The sequence below is a fragment of the Thunnus albacares genome, chromosome 12, assembly GCF_914725855.1.
Source record: "Thunnus albacares chromosome 12, fThuAlb1.1, whole genome shotgun sequence".
NCBI lineage: Eukaryota > Metazoa > Chordata > Actinopteri > Scombriformes > Scombridae > Thunnus > Thunnus albacares.
In genome coordinates this window covers 31,282,784-31,299,706 of record NC_058117.1, presented here as the reverse complement: position 1 = coordinate 31,299,706, position 16,923 = coordinate 31,282,784, and the positions used below count along the sequence as shown (strand labels likewise).

The following is a 16,923-nucleotide window of genomic DNA, read 5'->3' as shown; positions in this document are numbered from 1 at the left end:
CATTTTTAAAGTCATAATTGTGAAACATTGAAGGACCAGTGAGCAGGATTTAGTGGCATTTAGCAGTCAGCCGCCATTCAACATGGTGGGCTCTGTGGACAAGGACTTGCTCCCTATTTAGATATGAAGGGCTCATTCCAAGGTTATGAAAACATGATTCTTATTTTTTTATTCTAATTACAACATACTTATGAATATTATATTCCATTTCTGTGAAGTCTGTTCTGCTAGATGCGACTAAATTCTACACACTGCACCTTGAAAGCACAATTTTGAGATACTAGGTCAAAATTAAGTAAATAAAACAAAAAATTAGATTAACTAGACAGCTTCTTCTACTTTTAACTTTCTCATAATTTTGATTTAGAAAGTCAGAACTGTGACTTTCTCATAATTTTGTCTTTCCACCACAGTATTATTATTATTTTACCATTCCTAACTGTTTATCGTTTTTTTTTCTTTTCTTGGCGGAATTAATCTTCCATACATGCCTCAAAAGTCGCCCCTCTGTGTCTGTTACAGTCGCAGCGGAGCTCAGGTTGCCTCCGTCGGCCGACTGTGAGTTTGCAGTCGCAGCTTGTGCCTTCACGGCTCATTGATTGGCTCAGAGTTCAGTTCCTCCTGAGGAAATCACTCCTTTTATAGTTAACGGAGCGCCGAGCGGCTGTTTTCCGGGTTCACACTCACTCAGCATGTAGAGGAGGCGGACCGCCGGGAGACACCTGGACCACCGCTTACACACCGGATCCAGACACGGTATCGATCCCCAGATATCGATCAGCTATCACTGCAGGTGAGGAGCGGATGGGTGGTGTTTCTGCACGGGGGAGGGAGGGAGGTGGGGGGGGTCTGGTGGATGAGGAGGGGAGGGGATCAGTCTTCTGGGTGGATCAGATCAGACATGTCAGGTCCTGCAGACTACTGCAGCAGTCTCACCAGGAAAAGGTCTCAGTCTGACTGTAAGGTTCAAAGTTCAACTTTACCTTCTTTACTTGTTCTGTTTTTACTCTTAAGTCAGTCATAAGGAGGCGACGCTTCGGTTTGATGGACGTTTTTATTTCTGCTCTGAGATCAGATTAGTGAAACATCAACATCACGGAGGTTTACTGAAGGTATGTGACGACACCAACAAAACAAGGGCAGCAGATGTGTTTGTACGTACTGTAATAAGCAGCCAAGTAACCTGCATTTACCAGAGTATAAAGTACAGCTGAGAGGTATTTATACTTCAAATCTTTCTATTTTGTCAAACTTTATACTTTTTTATATGATATGAAAATCATCAAATATGATCTGTAGTGGAAGAAGTATTCGAATCCTTTATATCAAAACCACAAAACACTGCACACACAATATTCCAGTACAAGTAAAACTACTGCATTCCAGATATTACTGGAGTAATAGCACAGATGTGTAGGCAGCTAAATCTAGAATTGAGTATCAAAGAGAAAGAGGAGCTAGTTTCACAGTAGTGTTCAATGTTTGATGTGTGAAACTTGAAGCAGATTCACACATCGAACATTGACCACTATTTAAAATGTTGCAGCTCAGTCTGACTCCTGCACGCTGCTGCTGCTGCTGCTGCTGCTGCTGCTTTATCATTAAATGTGCAGCAGTGCATCATGTTCAAATGTGAATGAATCTCCAGCCATCAAGACACATGTGGTGTACAGGAAACTTTGTATTGATTAAACAGCTCAACAATACGTGCAAGTAATGTGACATTAAAATACAGTTTCCATGTTAACAGTGGTGGAAATACCGTGATGTTAAAATACTCTGCACAAGTTCTGCATTTAACATCTCATTTTAGTAAAAGAAGAAGAAGCTAAATATACTTGAAGCATCGAAAGTAAAAGTACTCGTGTGGAACGGATCCTGTCAGTGTGTTATGTGATTATATATTATGATATTGATTATTATCACTGATGTAGCAACATGTAAACGGCTACTGGTTGAGAACAAGGTAACTATGTTCTGTTGGGTAGTTTTATCCAAATCCACATAGTAACAAGTATCTCCAGCTGACATATAAATGTTGTGGAGTAAAAAGTACAATATTTTCTTCTGAACTGTTGTGAGAATAAAAGTGTAAAGTAGCATAAAGTACCTCAGAATGGTGCTTTAGTGCAGCACTTGTAAGCAGCAGGTTTAGACTTTGCTGTCAGATAAATGTAAAAGACAAAATCATCTCAACTCAAGGAACACTTCCTAGCTTTTTTTTTTTTTTTCTGAGCTTTCAACTGCATGTCAGTGTCATCACAGGAGCGACGTTGTTGGTCAGTGATTAACAATATTGCAACAATAAAATGGTTAAGTGATGTAGCTGAAGCTCGAAACCATATATGAAGTAATAAATGATTAATTACGTAAGTAATAAATACAGAATTATTTCTGTATGTGCACAGGTATGTTATTGGTTGCTATAGAAACAAGAAGGTTAATTAGTCTCCTTAAAATGTTCTCTGGGGGCTGCAACTAATGATGATTTTCATTATCAATGAATCCATTATTGTCTCAATCAATTGATTGGTCATTTAGTTTAATAAAAACTGCCCACAGTGACGTCTTCAGTTTGCTCGTTTTGTCAAAAAAATATTCAATTTATTGTCATGTTTGATAAAGAAAAGCAGCAAATCGTCACATTTGAGCAGCTGAGAGCAGAGACACGAAAATGACTGATTCATCAATCGATTCATTGTTTGATTATTAAAAGACTGATCGTTGCGTCTCAAATCTCGTTAAAGTTCACAGGTGGATGTTTGTATGTTTATGACACAAACGAACAACAAAAAAAACAAGACGTTCGGTTCCATCTGTAGCAGCAACAACACTGAAATATTGATCACACGTTGCATCTCTATAAACTGCATATTATTAAAACAACCTTAAATGATCCCACAGCTCTTCAAATTCAAGAAGGATGTCACATACAGTTCATACGAAACACTTCTCTCCTCTCAGTTTAAGGTTTTACTAAAAGATTCTCGTTGCTTACAGTTCAATAAAAGACGTTATTGAGTCTTTTGATTCACAACTATATTCAACACAAATAAACTTCTGTTAATGGGGAAATTGAGGGAATTTAAGGGAAGTAAACTAGTGTGATTTGGTTTGAAGAGTTCTGCAGCTGAGCTATTTTTACACTGTGCTGTCACGACTTTAACAATGTGGAGTCGATGAATCTTTGTTCAGTTGTCGTCGGAGGACGACGACCGTGTGTGTTTTAGTGTTTTGAACGGTCTCTCTAGTCAGAAGTGTGGTGTTGTTTTCTGAGCGTTTTACCTGATCAGTCTGCAGCACTTCCTTTGATTTAAATTTAGGCCAAACTTTCAGAGACTTCATCACTTCCTCTTTTTACTGCTTTTAACCAGAAGACGCTGCTTCCGGTTCACTTTGTGTCTCACAAACTCAGTCGTGCCAGCCTGCAGAGCAGAAAACAGAAAGTTAAACTCTGCCTGAAGTAGCTTTAAAGTCGTTAAGATCATTTCATCCCAGACTGTCTGACGGTATCATATGTTTTCTTTATCATGTTGCTCCAGCAGAGTAAATATTCTACTATGTCTGCTGCATCATTTTAAACACATTTCCCCAAAATTCAGCCTGACAGATTTGGTATTTTTTGGATTGTTTTTAGTGTAGAGGCTCATTTAAGTCAAACAGATGCCACTGATACACAATGTGCATGTAATGTACACAGGAAGAAGGTGTGTATTGCATTTTTATTTGATCAGTGCAACCGTGGAAAGCAAGAAAACAACAGAACAAAGAAATCATGGCTCCAGCTGTGTCTCTGCTCTGAGCTGCGTGAGGCTCCTTTACCGCCACAAACTGATATTCAGCTAGAATGTAAAATAAAGACGTGTTTGAGTCAGGGATGTTGAAGAGGTTTTAAATGTCTTTGAAGGCTGAGAGAAATCTTAAAGGACGAGTTCACAGTTTTTTCGAGTGTGTCTTAAACCAACAGTCGGGAGCTCAAATGAAACATGAAACATGGTTTTTCTTGCTGTAATCGTTCCAAGAAGATGCCTTCATAAAGAAGAATCAACTAATCCTTGTGGTTCTGATCAGTGTGATGGTACTGAGGAGGGTTTATGAAGGTGGAGAGGACTGAAAATGTGCATTTCTGTGCAAAAAAAAGCAAAGTGTGACAGTGTGCAGATTCATCATATGTCCTTCAAAAAGTGGTTTGAGAATAAACTCAGAATGAAATGATCAGGAGCTTTTTATTTATTGAGTCTGTGAGTTACAGGAAGAGTTATGAGCAACACACATTATTGTCTTGATTCATCGATTAATCGTTTTGTCTATAAAATGTCAGTAAGTAGTAACAAAAAAAAGCTTGTTATAATTTCCCAAAGAGTCAAAGACGACGTCTTCAAATTGTCTTGTTTTGTCTGAGACATTCAGTCATTTGTGACAAAGAAAAGCATCAAATCTTCACGTCTGAGAAGCCGAAACCACCAAATATTTGACATTTTTGCTTTAAAAAAAAGACTAAAACGATTATTCGATTATCAAAATAGTTGCTGGTGAAGTTTTTGTCAGTCAGCTAATCAATCAATCGACTGATTGTTGCAGCTCTGACACAGTGTTTTATTGGTAAACAGCTGCTGAAATGTTTTCATCCTGTGTGTTGACAGCAGCATGGGGAACCTGATCAAGGTGTTAACCAGAGACATCGACAACAACGGTGGAAACTTCTTCCTGGACTTTGAGAGTAAGTTGAACACAGTAAACACACACACACACACACTGTACATCAGCAGGGAGTGTGTGTTCCACCTTCGACCTCTCGTGTCTCCACCGCAGATGCTCAGCCCTCGCAGTCGGAGACGGAGGTGTGGGAGAAGGTGAACCAGGTGCTGACGGAGGCTCAGGTCATCCTGGACGACCTGCAGGCGTACAGAGGAGCAGGAGAGGAGATACGACAGGTAACACGGATACAGAATAGAAAACTCTCATCAGACTTTTTTATCTCTCCTCACTCTTCTTATTATCAACAGAAAACATTCAGGAAGCTTCTCGTGTTTATCTGAGCGTCGGCTGTCAACATCAGCTGTAGATAATTAAGGTTAAAGGACGAGTTCACAATCTTTCTAGTCTCTTAAAACAACAGTCAGGAGCTCAAATTCCTCCCGTTCATACTGACCATTAGAAGATCCCTTCATAATGACCTTACAATGGAAGTGATGAAGGACAAAATCCACAGTCCAAAAGTTTATCTGAAGCTAATATGAAGCTTCAGCGTCCAAATGAGTCAAATCAAGTAGATATCTTTCAACGTTACAGTCTTTTTAGTGCCAAAGTCCCTCTTTTTGTTACTATACTTCCACCTGCAGCTCAACAGGGAAACACAAAGACTGTAAATGTGTCAGATATCCACTTGATATGACTAACTCAGACTGCTGAAGCTGAATAGAAGCTTCACACAGACTTTTAAATGTATTGAAAGCACATTTCAAATGTCTTTTAATATCCAGTATGAACAGGAGGAATGATTACAGACACCTGACTGATGGTTTAACACACACTTGAGAGATTGTGAACTCATATTCTGCACATTTCCAGCTCTATATTTTATTATATTCTGGGGCTCTACTGGAATTTCATGATTTACAGATAAAAACTTAAAACCTTATTTATTGTCGGAGCTAATATAGGTTTTATTTTATCATATCTAAGCCACCATGTGATTATTTGTATACTCATGCAGTTCTGACACTGAACACAGTGTGGAGCATGAATGCAGGAGGTGCGTGTAGCTCAGGTCCAGGTGATGAGGATCAGGTGTGAGGAAGAGGAGGCAAACAGTTTTTCATGGCTGACATCCAAGAATCTGAATTAGTATATTATTTTAGTTGAAAGTCAATACATTTATCTTCTACTGGTCCTTTATGCAGCCCCTCAGTTCAGCCTCTGTCTGAAACAGGCCGTTTTAGCTCCTGTCTCTTTAAGCCCCGCCCTCCCGATGAGCCCGCTCTGCTCTGATTGGTCAGCTTTCAGGAAGCTTCCTCCAAGATTTCACTTCTTTTTCTCCTTCTTTACTCCGTCACTCATTGGTTCATCGTTGCAGCTGAAAAATCTCCTGATATTTTATTCTTTAAAGATGTTTTATCGTTTAAATGTTTGTTGTTTTAACTTGTGTGTGTGTGTGTGTGTGTGTGTGTGTGTGTGTGTGTGTGTGTGTGTGCAGGCCATACAGAGCCCCGGTGTGGAGGGGGTGCAGGAGAAGGCCTGGTCTGCTGTGGTTCCTCTGGTGTCAAAGCTCAAAACCTTCTATGAGTTCACACAGAAACTCGGTAAGAGCAGCTCGCTATTAATAAACGTCTGTTCTTCATTCTTCTTCTGCAAAATACGCTGATGATGCGGCACAAGTAGGCTTTTTTAAACCATGATGTCGAGTCTGCTGTGTATTTTGAGAGAGAGATGGTGTAAAGTTCTTGGTAGCCTGATGTGAAATGCAACAAGTCTAACTTCAGGGTTAATGGTTGAAGGAGAATAGAGGCTGACATTAAACTTACAGACTGTGCAGCAGTTAAAACCCAAAAAAACTGCAGCAATGATTTTCTTGCATCAGTCCAATAAGTGAAAGGACGAGTTCACAATGTTTCCAGTGTGTTAAACCAGCAGTCAGGTGTCCATATGAGCAGTGAAAGAGGTTTTCCTTTTAGATTATTTGACTTTTTTAATACAGAACATTAGTGTTTCCTGCTTCTTGCTCATTTTGGAAAGTTGTGATTGGAGATGAAGAAGTTTGGATGGATTGAATGTGGGGTTATTGATTAAAGGAAACTTACCCATCCCTCTCTGTTCCCCCCCCTCAGAGACCAGTCTGTGGTGTCTCCTGAAAGTTCTCACCAGCTCTGACTCCAGTCCTACTCAGCAGCTGGAGCAGAAACAGGCTCTGGCTCGTCAGTTCGCTCACATCCTGCACTTCACGCTGCGCTTCGACGAGCTCAAGGTTCTCCTCCTCATCTTCGCTCTTCGTATAATCATTATAATTATAATAGTAACTTTATTTACAGCACTGTGCAAAAGTTTAAGGCACTAAAACTCAAGTGAGGACGTTTTCAGAATGAATACCATGAATGATTTTGTATTGATCAGTTAACTTGATCCAAAGTCATAGCTGAAGATAGATCTTTATGACTCTGGCTGGATGTTTGGGTTCGTTGTCATGCTACAGAAGAGATTTTGGACCAATCAGACGCCTCCCTGATGTTGCATTATAGAAAAGACTGTAAAACCTCTGCACAGTACTGTATAAAGCACTTTTTAAAAACATTGTTTACAAAGTGCCGCTTTATAAACAAAACACACAACAAAAGGAAAAATAAATAATCGATAGATTTTTAAATTACATATTTATACAGTTTTGCACTCTGTGCTCCTATTGGTCAACATCATATAAACATGTGATGGCAGCTGTCTGCTGTCTTTTGTCAGGACGTTGGTAACTAAGTACATTTACTCAAGTACTTGTACTTTACTTGAGTATTTCCATGTGATGCTACTTTCTACATTTCAGAGGGAAATATTGTACTTTCTACTCCACTACATTTATTTGACAGCTTTAGTTACTTTTCAGATGAAGATTTGACACAATGGATAATATAACAAGCTTTTAAAATACAACACATTGTTAAAGATGAAACCAGTGGTTTCCAACCTTTTTGTCTTTTGACGTCTTACAAAAAGCAGTGTGTAGTCGGGGTCACATTTCACATGTCTATGAGTTGTTAACAGCTCCACCAAATAGTGATTTTTCCCTCTAAACTTCTCACATGCTTTCATTTCAATAAATGTTCAAATGATCCAATATTTCAGCAAAAATCAAAGATTAGAGAAAAAGTCCAAAAAACTGAAAACAGATTTATCTGCTGACCCTTCGGAGGGGCCCGACCCCTAGGTTGGGAACCACTGGACTAAACTAGCTAACTGTATATAAAGTAGTGTAAACTAGCTCCACCTCCAGCAGCTACAACAGTAACATGCTGCTCTAACACTGATGCTTCACTATTAATAATCTAATGATGTCATATATAATAATATATCAGTCAGAGGGACCAAACCACTACTTTTACTGCAATACTTTAACTACATCAAGCTCATAATACTTATGTACTTTTACTGCAATACTTTAACTACATCAAGCTCATAATACTGATGTACTTTTACTGTAGTAGGATGTTTCATGAAGGACTTTTACTTGTCGCTGCTGCATTTTGGACCAACTGAATTGATAATATCGTCTCCTGCTTCACCTCTGACACATCCTGTCCAAGCTCAAGGTTCACTGCACCTCCTCCTCCTCCTCACGTTCTTCCTCTCTGTTTTGTTGTCTTGTGTTGCAGATGACGAACCCCGCCATCCAGAACGACTTCAGCTACTACCGCCGAACCATCAGCCGCATGAGAATTAACAACTTGTCTGTAAGACACGAAGAACCATGAATCAGTTGTTTGTTTACTGTGAAATAAGAACTCATGAAGCATTTTAGACACATTTCTCCTAAACTCAGCCCGACAGATTTGATGTGTTTGTCATCTCCACCATAATTTAAGATAAAATAAAACAGAAAAATGACATAAATGTCTAATGTACAACAACCATTTTGTTGCAAATGTCTTATATTTGGGTCAAAATTGTAACAATTTTAAATTATAATGTAAAATAGAAACATTGGGTGTTTGATTTTCTCACCTTTTTCAGGCCGACGCGGGGAACGAGGTCAACAACGAGCTGGCCAATCGGATGTCTCTGTTTTACGCCAGCGCCACGCCCATGCTGAAGACGCTAAGCGACGCCATGACAAAGTTCGTCTCAGATGTGAGTTCAGATTATTTCATTTCACGCCACCGAAGCAGGAACAAACGTGACTTTTTAGCAAATAAATCGACTGACTCAACACAAAATAACATTTAATAATATTGTTAAATAATAATAACAAAAGTTGAATTATTTCTATATAGTTGATTTAAAATGTAATGGGTTAAAAAGCCGTACAACTGAAGTGAAAAAATAAACTACAAAAACAACAGTTAAATGATAAATAAATGTTGTTTATTACACATTTATACATTTATTTCACTATCTCTTTGTGGATTATACACAAATTTTTAATGTCTGCATTTATTTAGTATTTGTTTATTTAAATAATTTATTGAACAGTTCACCTCTTCATTAAAATATTCATTCACTTTGAATATAATGTGTTCAGTATATATATAATGTATTTTTTTAATCAACCTAATTACACTTTTTGATTTTTTTGTTGCTGAAAAAACTTCAAAAAACAAGAAACACATAAGACAGAAAAATGTGACTTTTCTGAATTTGTACATTTAAAAAATGATTCGTTGAATAGAGTCGCCACAATCAATCAATCAATCAATCAATCAATCATCATTTGTATGGTATCTTTCATACAGTATAGGGCAATTTAGTGAAATATAGTGAAATAAAAACTAGATAAAATAAAGAAACAAAGACAAATAAAATCAATGAGGGAACAAATGAATAAATAAAAAGACTGTCGTGTTATTTCATACACCACCAGCAGAGGTCACCCTCACTACATCTCACTAAAGCCTCACTAACTAAAGCTTCAAATGTCCACATCACACCTGTGTCAGTCGCATACTGGACCACGATTGGCTCCAAACTAGCTGTGATGTCATAAATCCTGCAGATATGTCCAGGTGTTAAGATGAGCTCAGAGAAAACTCTGAAAACAAACAGAGAAGAGAACAACGACCAGCTGAAGGAACAAGAAGAAACAAGGTCATGAAATCATTAAAAGCAAAGTTTTCGATCTGAACTATGAAGCTGATAGTGAGGCCGGCAGACCAACACCCACCTGTGACAGGTGGTCAGTACAGGAACCCCCCCTAAAGTCTTTACCCTGCACACCTATGACTGTTTCCACCCAGAACAACAACATCATTATTAAATATGCAGATGACACAACAATCGTCAGCAGAACAGGTAAATAAAATCACTATGGAGAGAACAACGACCTTGTTCTCATCATAGAGAAAACTAAAGAACTAATTCTGCCCCCCCCCCCCCCTCTAACCTGCAGTAGATTTGGGTCGCTCGCCTCCACTGCTCTGTACTGCTGTGAACTGAGTCAGCAGCGAAGCCTATTTCAGCCTCCTAAAAAATGAATATTTGCTGTCAGACAGCTCTTTCCTTTGGCAGTACATTTTCTCAACCATAGAACTTCCGTATTCCTACACATGCTGCACTCTGAATTATACCACAGCAGCACTTTCTGGCCCCAAACAGCTGATCTGCAGCGTGATATGTGGGAAGGAATGAGGAAGTTCTACAATTCAGTAAATGTAATGCAGAAGGAAAAGGAAAAAGGAAAGGACCCAAATCTACTGCAGGCCGTGCACTAACTATGGATAACTACCTCATACAACCCCACTTCAAAAACATACAAATTATCTCTTTAATCTCTCACTAATCAGACATTAAACATAGATAAACAGATACTTTATTCATCCCAAAGGGAAATTAAAAAGTATTTAAAGTTTCCCTCAGATTCATAATTTATAACTGAACATTTGGACCAAAGTTTTATTTTCCTGCAGATGAATCCTGAGACAGCAGCGCTGGGAGGAATCCCCAAAGACTGTAGACACTCATATTTATTAAATATTCTTTTGGTTACAGCAGACAACAGCTGCAACTTAACGATTAGTCTCATTTTTGATTAAGCTGTCGATTATTTTCTTAATTTATTGATTAGTTGTTCACGATCAGTGTTTCTCGAAGTCCAAGATGACGTCTTCAGATGTCTTGTTTTGTCCACAACTCAAAGATATTCAGTTTACTGTCAGAGAGACTAAAGAAACCAGAAAATATTCACATTCAAGAAGCTGGAATCAGAGAATTTGGACCTTTTTTTTCCCCTCAGAGAACGACTCCCAACAATGAATTAATTATCAAAGTAGTTGGTGATTAATTAAAAGGACTAGTGTGAAGGATTTAGTGGCATCTAGTGGTGAGGTTGCAGATTACAACCAACTGAACAGATAAAGCTGAGCTACTGATACAAGACTCCAGCTGGAGACACTTTAATATCCTTAAATTAAAAGTGTAATAAAAACAAAAACTGGATTTTTACACCTTTTATTCAAACACAAAAATAAATAATTTTGCTGCCTCAACAAGTATAAATACAAATACAAATACGTCATTCATAGAAAACACATTCACACGTCTTTACTACAAACTGAAACTGTGGACAAAAACATTAGAAAACATGAAATGAAATAAAAACAACAAAACAAAAATGAATGTCAGCGTTGTGTCATAATGCAGCTTTATTATGAATCCATCTGCTCTTATCACTCACTTTCTATTTTTTGTTTTTACCTGTTTTTTTCTTTTTTTTGTTGTTTTCTATTTGTTTGTTTGCTTGTTTGTCTCATTTTCATGAGATCATTTTCACAAACTGCTGTAAACAAATTAAAAGAAAAAGCAATACATATTAAAAATAATTTGAATTGTGCTTAAATTATATATGAAATCCATGAAAATAATGCAAAAAAAACATTCATTATTTTCATGCATTATTAAAACTCTCTTTAATCTTTTATACTTTATATTCTTTAAACATCTTTTCTTCTTCTTCTCTTTCATCAGGACATTTCTCTTTGTCTCTATATTTAAGTTATATTTGCATTTTACATTCTAGTGTTTCCATATTTATTTCATTATTTGCATTTTTTTTATAAGATGAAAATATGTTTGTCCTGTTTGTCTGTTTTTCTCACATGACTTACATGCTATAATTGATAGTTTGTGTTTTTATTGAATCAAACTTTATTGTCCTGTTGTTTTGTGCAGAACGCAAACGTCCCGCTTGAAAACACGACAGACTGTCTGAGCACGATGGCCAGCGTGTGTAAAGTGATGCTGGAAACACCGTGAGTCCCTGAACACATCATCATCATCATCATCATCATCACTGACAGGAACCCACAAACCTGACTCTGTGTGTGTGTGTGTGTGTGTGTGTGTGTGTGTATGCAGGGAGTATCGCACTCGTTTCACCAGCGAGGAGACGGTGTTGTTCTGCCTTCGTGTGATGGTCGGCGTCATCATCCTGTACGACCACGTTCACCCAGCTGGAGCCTTCGTTAAGACCTCCAATATAGACGTATGTTAACGAGACACACACACACACACACACACACACACACTCTGACATACAACTGATTGTATAAAATTCATGACAGATTTCTGTTTTTGTATTATAAATTCTTTATAATAACAACTATATTGTTCTTTTTTCCTAATTTTATCTTTGATTGTAGCTTTTTAAATGTATATTTTTATACCAAATGTCAGTGTGTAATGTGTTGGTTGAGGCTCGTAGTGATGAACCTACAGAGAATTATCAGTGACTCTGCAGCTCCTCTCGGTTTTACGGAGCTTTATAGTGAGTTTCAGCTCATTGTTTATCTGTCCAGCTGCAACTTTACCGTTCTGGTTCACTCTCAGCGTCTCATAGCGTCATTTTCAGAGAAAAAGCTGTAAAAAGCCACTGTACACTACCTGCTCAGCACCAAACAGACACAGTTAGCTGTAGACTAGCTGGTGAACATAGTGGAGCATTTAGCAGCTAAAGAGCCAGATATTTCCCTCAGGAGTTGGTAGAGAGTAAAAACAGAGCTAAAAGAGAGTGAATATTGGACTTACATTCACCAGGTGGACAGAAACACGACTCCACATGAATGATAATGTTGCTCCGTAACTGCTGGATGTGGAAATAAGCAACTGTTTGCTAACAAGTTCAACATATCAACTTAAAAGCTGATGATGTGTCAGTGTTGGTCACTACTTGTTTCTGATGAAAAGATGAGGACAAAGCATTAGTTAATGCAGGTTTGATAATGTGGAGAAATATAGGACTTAAGATTTGTTTTTAGGTACTTTAAAATAAAATAAAATGTTCTTATACATTAACATGTTATGGTTTTATATTTTTTCATCAAATAGCTTCAGTTGGTTTCTATAAGTAGTTTTAGCAAATTTCAGCTACTTTGATAAACTTTAGCTTTGTTGTAGCTTAAAGGGGACATTACTCTGCTTATTGTGATTTTTTTGTTATTCATATCTTGTTCTGATATCGGATGTTAAACATGGTCAAAGTTCCAAAAGTTAAGGTGAATATATGTAGAAATGCTGCCTGCGAGTTAAAACCCAGGGTTTCAACCTGCTCTGAACCACTTTTACAACATTTTCTTCTACCTTGCTGATGAGCCGACATCCACTCATCATATGCCCATAAAAGACTGTTCTGTAGTCACGGTTGCTAAGGTAGTTGCTAAGGTTTTTCCATGTGTTGTTTGCGTTGTCTACTCTCATATTTGTCTCATTCCAACTCGAACATGAACGTGTAAATAAGGAGTTTTTAAACTGTAAATCATGGAAGGATATTCCAGTAAAGCCCCAGAATATAAATACAGAGCTGGAAATGTGCAGAATATGTCCTCTTTAAAAATACAACTTCTGAGTAATTATAATTCTCCTAAATCCCACAATTTGCTCCCAGGTCACTAGTTAAAAAACAATATTATTTATGAATACATTGTAGAATTTGTGGACAGTGTTGGGTGCTACAAAACAAAACTTAGTCCTTTTAATTATGTATGCTGTATTAATTGATTTTCTTTTTTGGCCACTTGAGGGCAGCAGAACAAGCTGAAAACACAACACAAAATGTTCCACTTGTTGAGCTGGTTGTGTGCAGTTGGTTTCTCTGAGCTTGTTGGGTTGTTGCTGGAAACTAAGCTAAGAGAAAAGAGAAAAAATACACAAACAGGCTCCGTAGAGCTGAGGGGAACATTAGCCAGTTATGATCAGATACTCATAGACAAGAGAGAAAAGAAAGAAGAAAAAGAAGAATAAGCAAAATACATTCAAAATAAATAAAGATTTGGTTAAATTCACAATTATAATAATAATAATGAATGATGCATATTTCTCTGTTGCCCTCTCCAGTCTGATTTAAAATGTTCCCGCTGCAGCGAGATGTTTCTGGATGAATAAAACCTGTTAAAACTTTGTATTTTTGCAGATGAAAGGATGCATCAGAGTGCTGAAGGAGCAGCCGCCCAGCAGCGTGGAGGGATTACTGAACGCTCTCAGGTCTGACAGTCTCCTCACACACCACTAACACACCACTACCACACCACTAACACACACACACACACCACTAACACACCACTAACACACCACTAACACACCACCAACACACCACTAACACGCCACCAACACACCAACACACCACTAACACACCACCAACACACACACACACCACTAACACACCACTACCACACCACTAACACACACACACACACCACTAACACACCACTAACACACCACTAACACACCACCAACACACCACTAACACGCCACCAACACACCAACACACCACTAACACACCACCAACACACACACACACCACTAACACACCACTAACACACCACTAACACACCATTAACACACCACCAACACACCACTAACACACCACCAACACACACACACACCATTAACACGCCACCAACACACCAACACACCACTAACACACCACCAACACACACACACACCACTAACACACACACACACCACTAACACACCACTAACACACCAACACACCATTAACACACCACCAACACACCAACACACCACTAACACACCACCAACACACACACACACCACTAACACACCACTAACACACCAACACACCATTAACACACCACCAACACACCACTAACACACCACTAACACGCCACTAAGACACCACTAACATACCATTAACACACCACCAACACACACACACACCACTAACACACCACTAACACACCACCAACAAACCATTAACACACCACTAACATACCACTAACACGCCACCAACACGCCACCAACACGCCACCAACACGCCACCAACACACCACTAACATACCACTAACACGCCACCAACACGCCACCAACACGCCACTAACACGCCACTAAGACACCACTAACACACCACTAACACACCACTAACATACCACTAACATACCACTAACATACCACTAACACGCCACCAACACACCACTAACATACCACTAACACGCCACCAACACGCCACTAACACGCCACTAAGACACCACTAACACACCACTAACCCATCATTAACACACCACTAACACACCACTAACATACCACTAAGACACCACTAACCCATCACTAACACACCACCAACACACCACCAACACACCACCAACACACCACCAACACACACACACTGAACAACACCCATTTCTGTACCTTATATACATGTAGGATATATTATATGTTATATAACCAAACCAGAAGCAGAGAGTCTGAGAGGATCACGGCTGCACTGTGATTTTCTCTCTTTTGACTTTTATTAAACTCCATCAGTAACCGTATTCTTTTCTGATCAGATATGATCAAAATTTTATTGATTTGTCATCACATTGATCCTTCCACCCCGGCAGGTACACGACCAAACATCTGAACGATGAGACTACCTCCAAGCAAATCAAAAACATGCTGCAGCCAAATTAACTCGACGCTTCTTCAGCACAACTGAAACTGGAACGATGCAGCTAGACGAACGTGTTTTGGTCCAAATTTCAAAAAGAACTACTGAACAAACCTTAGCTAAAATCTCTTTGTTGTTGTTTTTTAATTCTCTTATGGATGAATATATTTCTTGTTGTTGATAAAAAAAAAGAAAAGATAGAGAAAAAGTGACTGATAGAGTGATTTTCTTGGTTGATCCAAGGATATCAAAATCAGCTGTTGTGCTCTCAAGTTGCATTCACGTCATGTCGGATTTATAGCAAACACAAACGTTAATAATAGTACAGTCGACTCTCATGTTTCTAGTTTCTTCTGCTCACCGTTATGAATTTCCAGGAAACGCTGCAGTGAACTGACCGCTGTAGTTCCTGTATTTCTTATCAAAAACGTCCAATCAGTGAGATCCTTTTTACATCAAATACAGTGTTATGTTCAAGTTTACAAGTGAGGCTCCACCGCAGTGATGAAGACTACGATACAAAAACTACAGATCCCATGAAAATGTGCTTAACCGTAACTTGGTTTACGATCCATATTCATAATATTCACAAACACTCTTGTCTTCAAAATATATTCTATTTTGCCTTTTAAATACATGCATGAACAACAATATAGCAAAAGTATTTGAAAAGACTTTGGTACGGAAGGAAAAAAACAACAGAAACAAAAAGACAAGACTACCTCAAATTAAAAGTAAAATAGAAACACATTTAGATTAGGGTTAGGGTTAGGGTTATTGTAGCGTGATACAACAATTACATCATAACATTTAACTTACACAGACAGTGTTTCTCTAGTTGTATTGAATTATTGATTTAGGCTGATCTATATTCCAACTGGCATGAGAGCTTCTTATTTCCATTTTAATGTTTCATGTTTTTTTTTGCAAGATTTCTGTGACTTTAACAGCACTGCCACGAGTCTTAAGTCAGTTTTTCACCTTTTTACCTGCTGTTTGCTTCTTCTGTTGAACTGTGACGTTAAACCTGAGATAGTCTTTGGGATTATGGGAAATGGAGTTTGTTAAAGGCTGCTAAAAACAAAAACAATGATATTAAAAGTTTTGGAAAAAATGACATAAACACGACACACTGTAGGTGTTCCGAGGCTGGAGTTTTAGTTATTTACATTATTACAAATGTCAGTGAGCTTTTGAGGTTTTTTTTTACACTTCTGGAACAGTTCTACTTTCACTTCAGCTCTCTGTAGTCCTCTTGAAACCAAGAACATCCAGTGATCCTGTCAGTGTGGCCTGTAGTTGTGGAGAATAACCAGCGGAGTCATCCTCAGGTCCGACTGAGTCAA

At 38.3% G+C, this 16,923-nt stretch overlaps 1 protein-coding gene across 4 annotated transcripts; it reads left to right on the top strand.

The window, feature by feature from the left end:
* The first annotated feature begins 523 nt into the window (after window positions 1-523).
* On the top strand, window positions 524-15,661 carry LOC122994250 (CYFIP-related Rac1 interactor B-like). 4 transcript variants are annotated; one of them, XM_044368834.1, is made up of 11 exons: window positions 524-793; window positions 4,647-4,720; window positions 4,813-4,934; window positions 6,197-6,302; window positions 6,828-6,964; window positions 8,358-8,435; window positions 8,716-8,832; window positions 11,866-11,945; window positions 12,052-12,178; window positions 14,102-14,172; window positions 15,531-15,661. In XM_044368834.1, the coding sequence occupies exons 2-11, from the start codon at window positions 4,648-4,650 to the stop codon at window positions 15,598-15,600; spliced, it is 981 nt and encodes a 326-aa protein (XP_044224769.1). In that variant the 5' UTR covers window positions 524-793; window position 4,647; the 3' UTR covers window positions 15,601-15,661. The 4 variants fall into 4 exon arrangements, with proteins under 4 accessions (XP_044224769.1, XP_044224770.1, XP_044224771.1 ...); XM_044368835.1 differs by having other exon boundaries at window positions 4,644-4,720; XM_044368836.1 differs by lacking the exon at window positions 524-793 and adding an exon at window positions 902-1,112.
* Window positions 15,662-16,923: the final 1,262 nt, after the last annotated feature.

What these genes read in the sequence shown, in the direction of transcription:
- LOC122994250 (XM_044368834.1), top strand. Translation starts at nt 4,648, where the DNA reads ATGGGGAACCTGATCAAGGTGTTAACCAGAGACATCGACAACAACGGT. An exon ending in CTTCTTCCTGGACTTTGAGA is followed by an intron (nt 4,721 to 4,812) that starts GTAAGTTGAACA and finishes TCTCCACCGCAG; the next exon opens with ATGCTCAGCCCTCGCAGTCG. An exon ending in AAAGTGATGCTGGAAACACC is followed by an intron (nt 11,946 to 12,051) that starts GTGAGTCCCTGA and finishes GTGTGTATGCAG; the next exon opens with GGAGTATCGCACTCGTTTCA.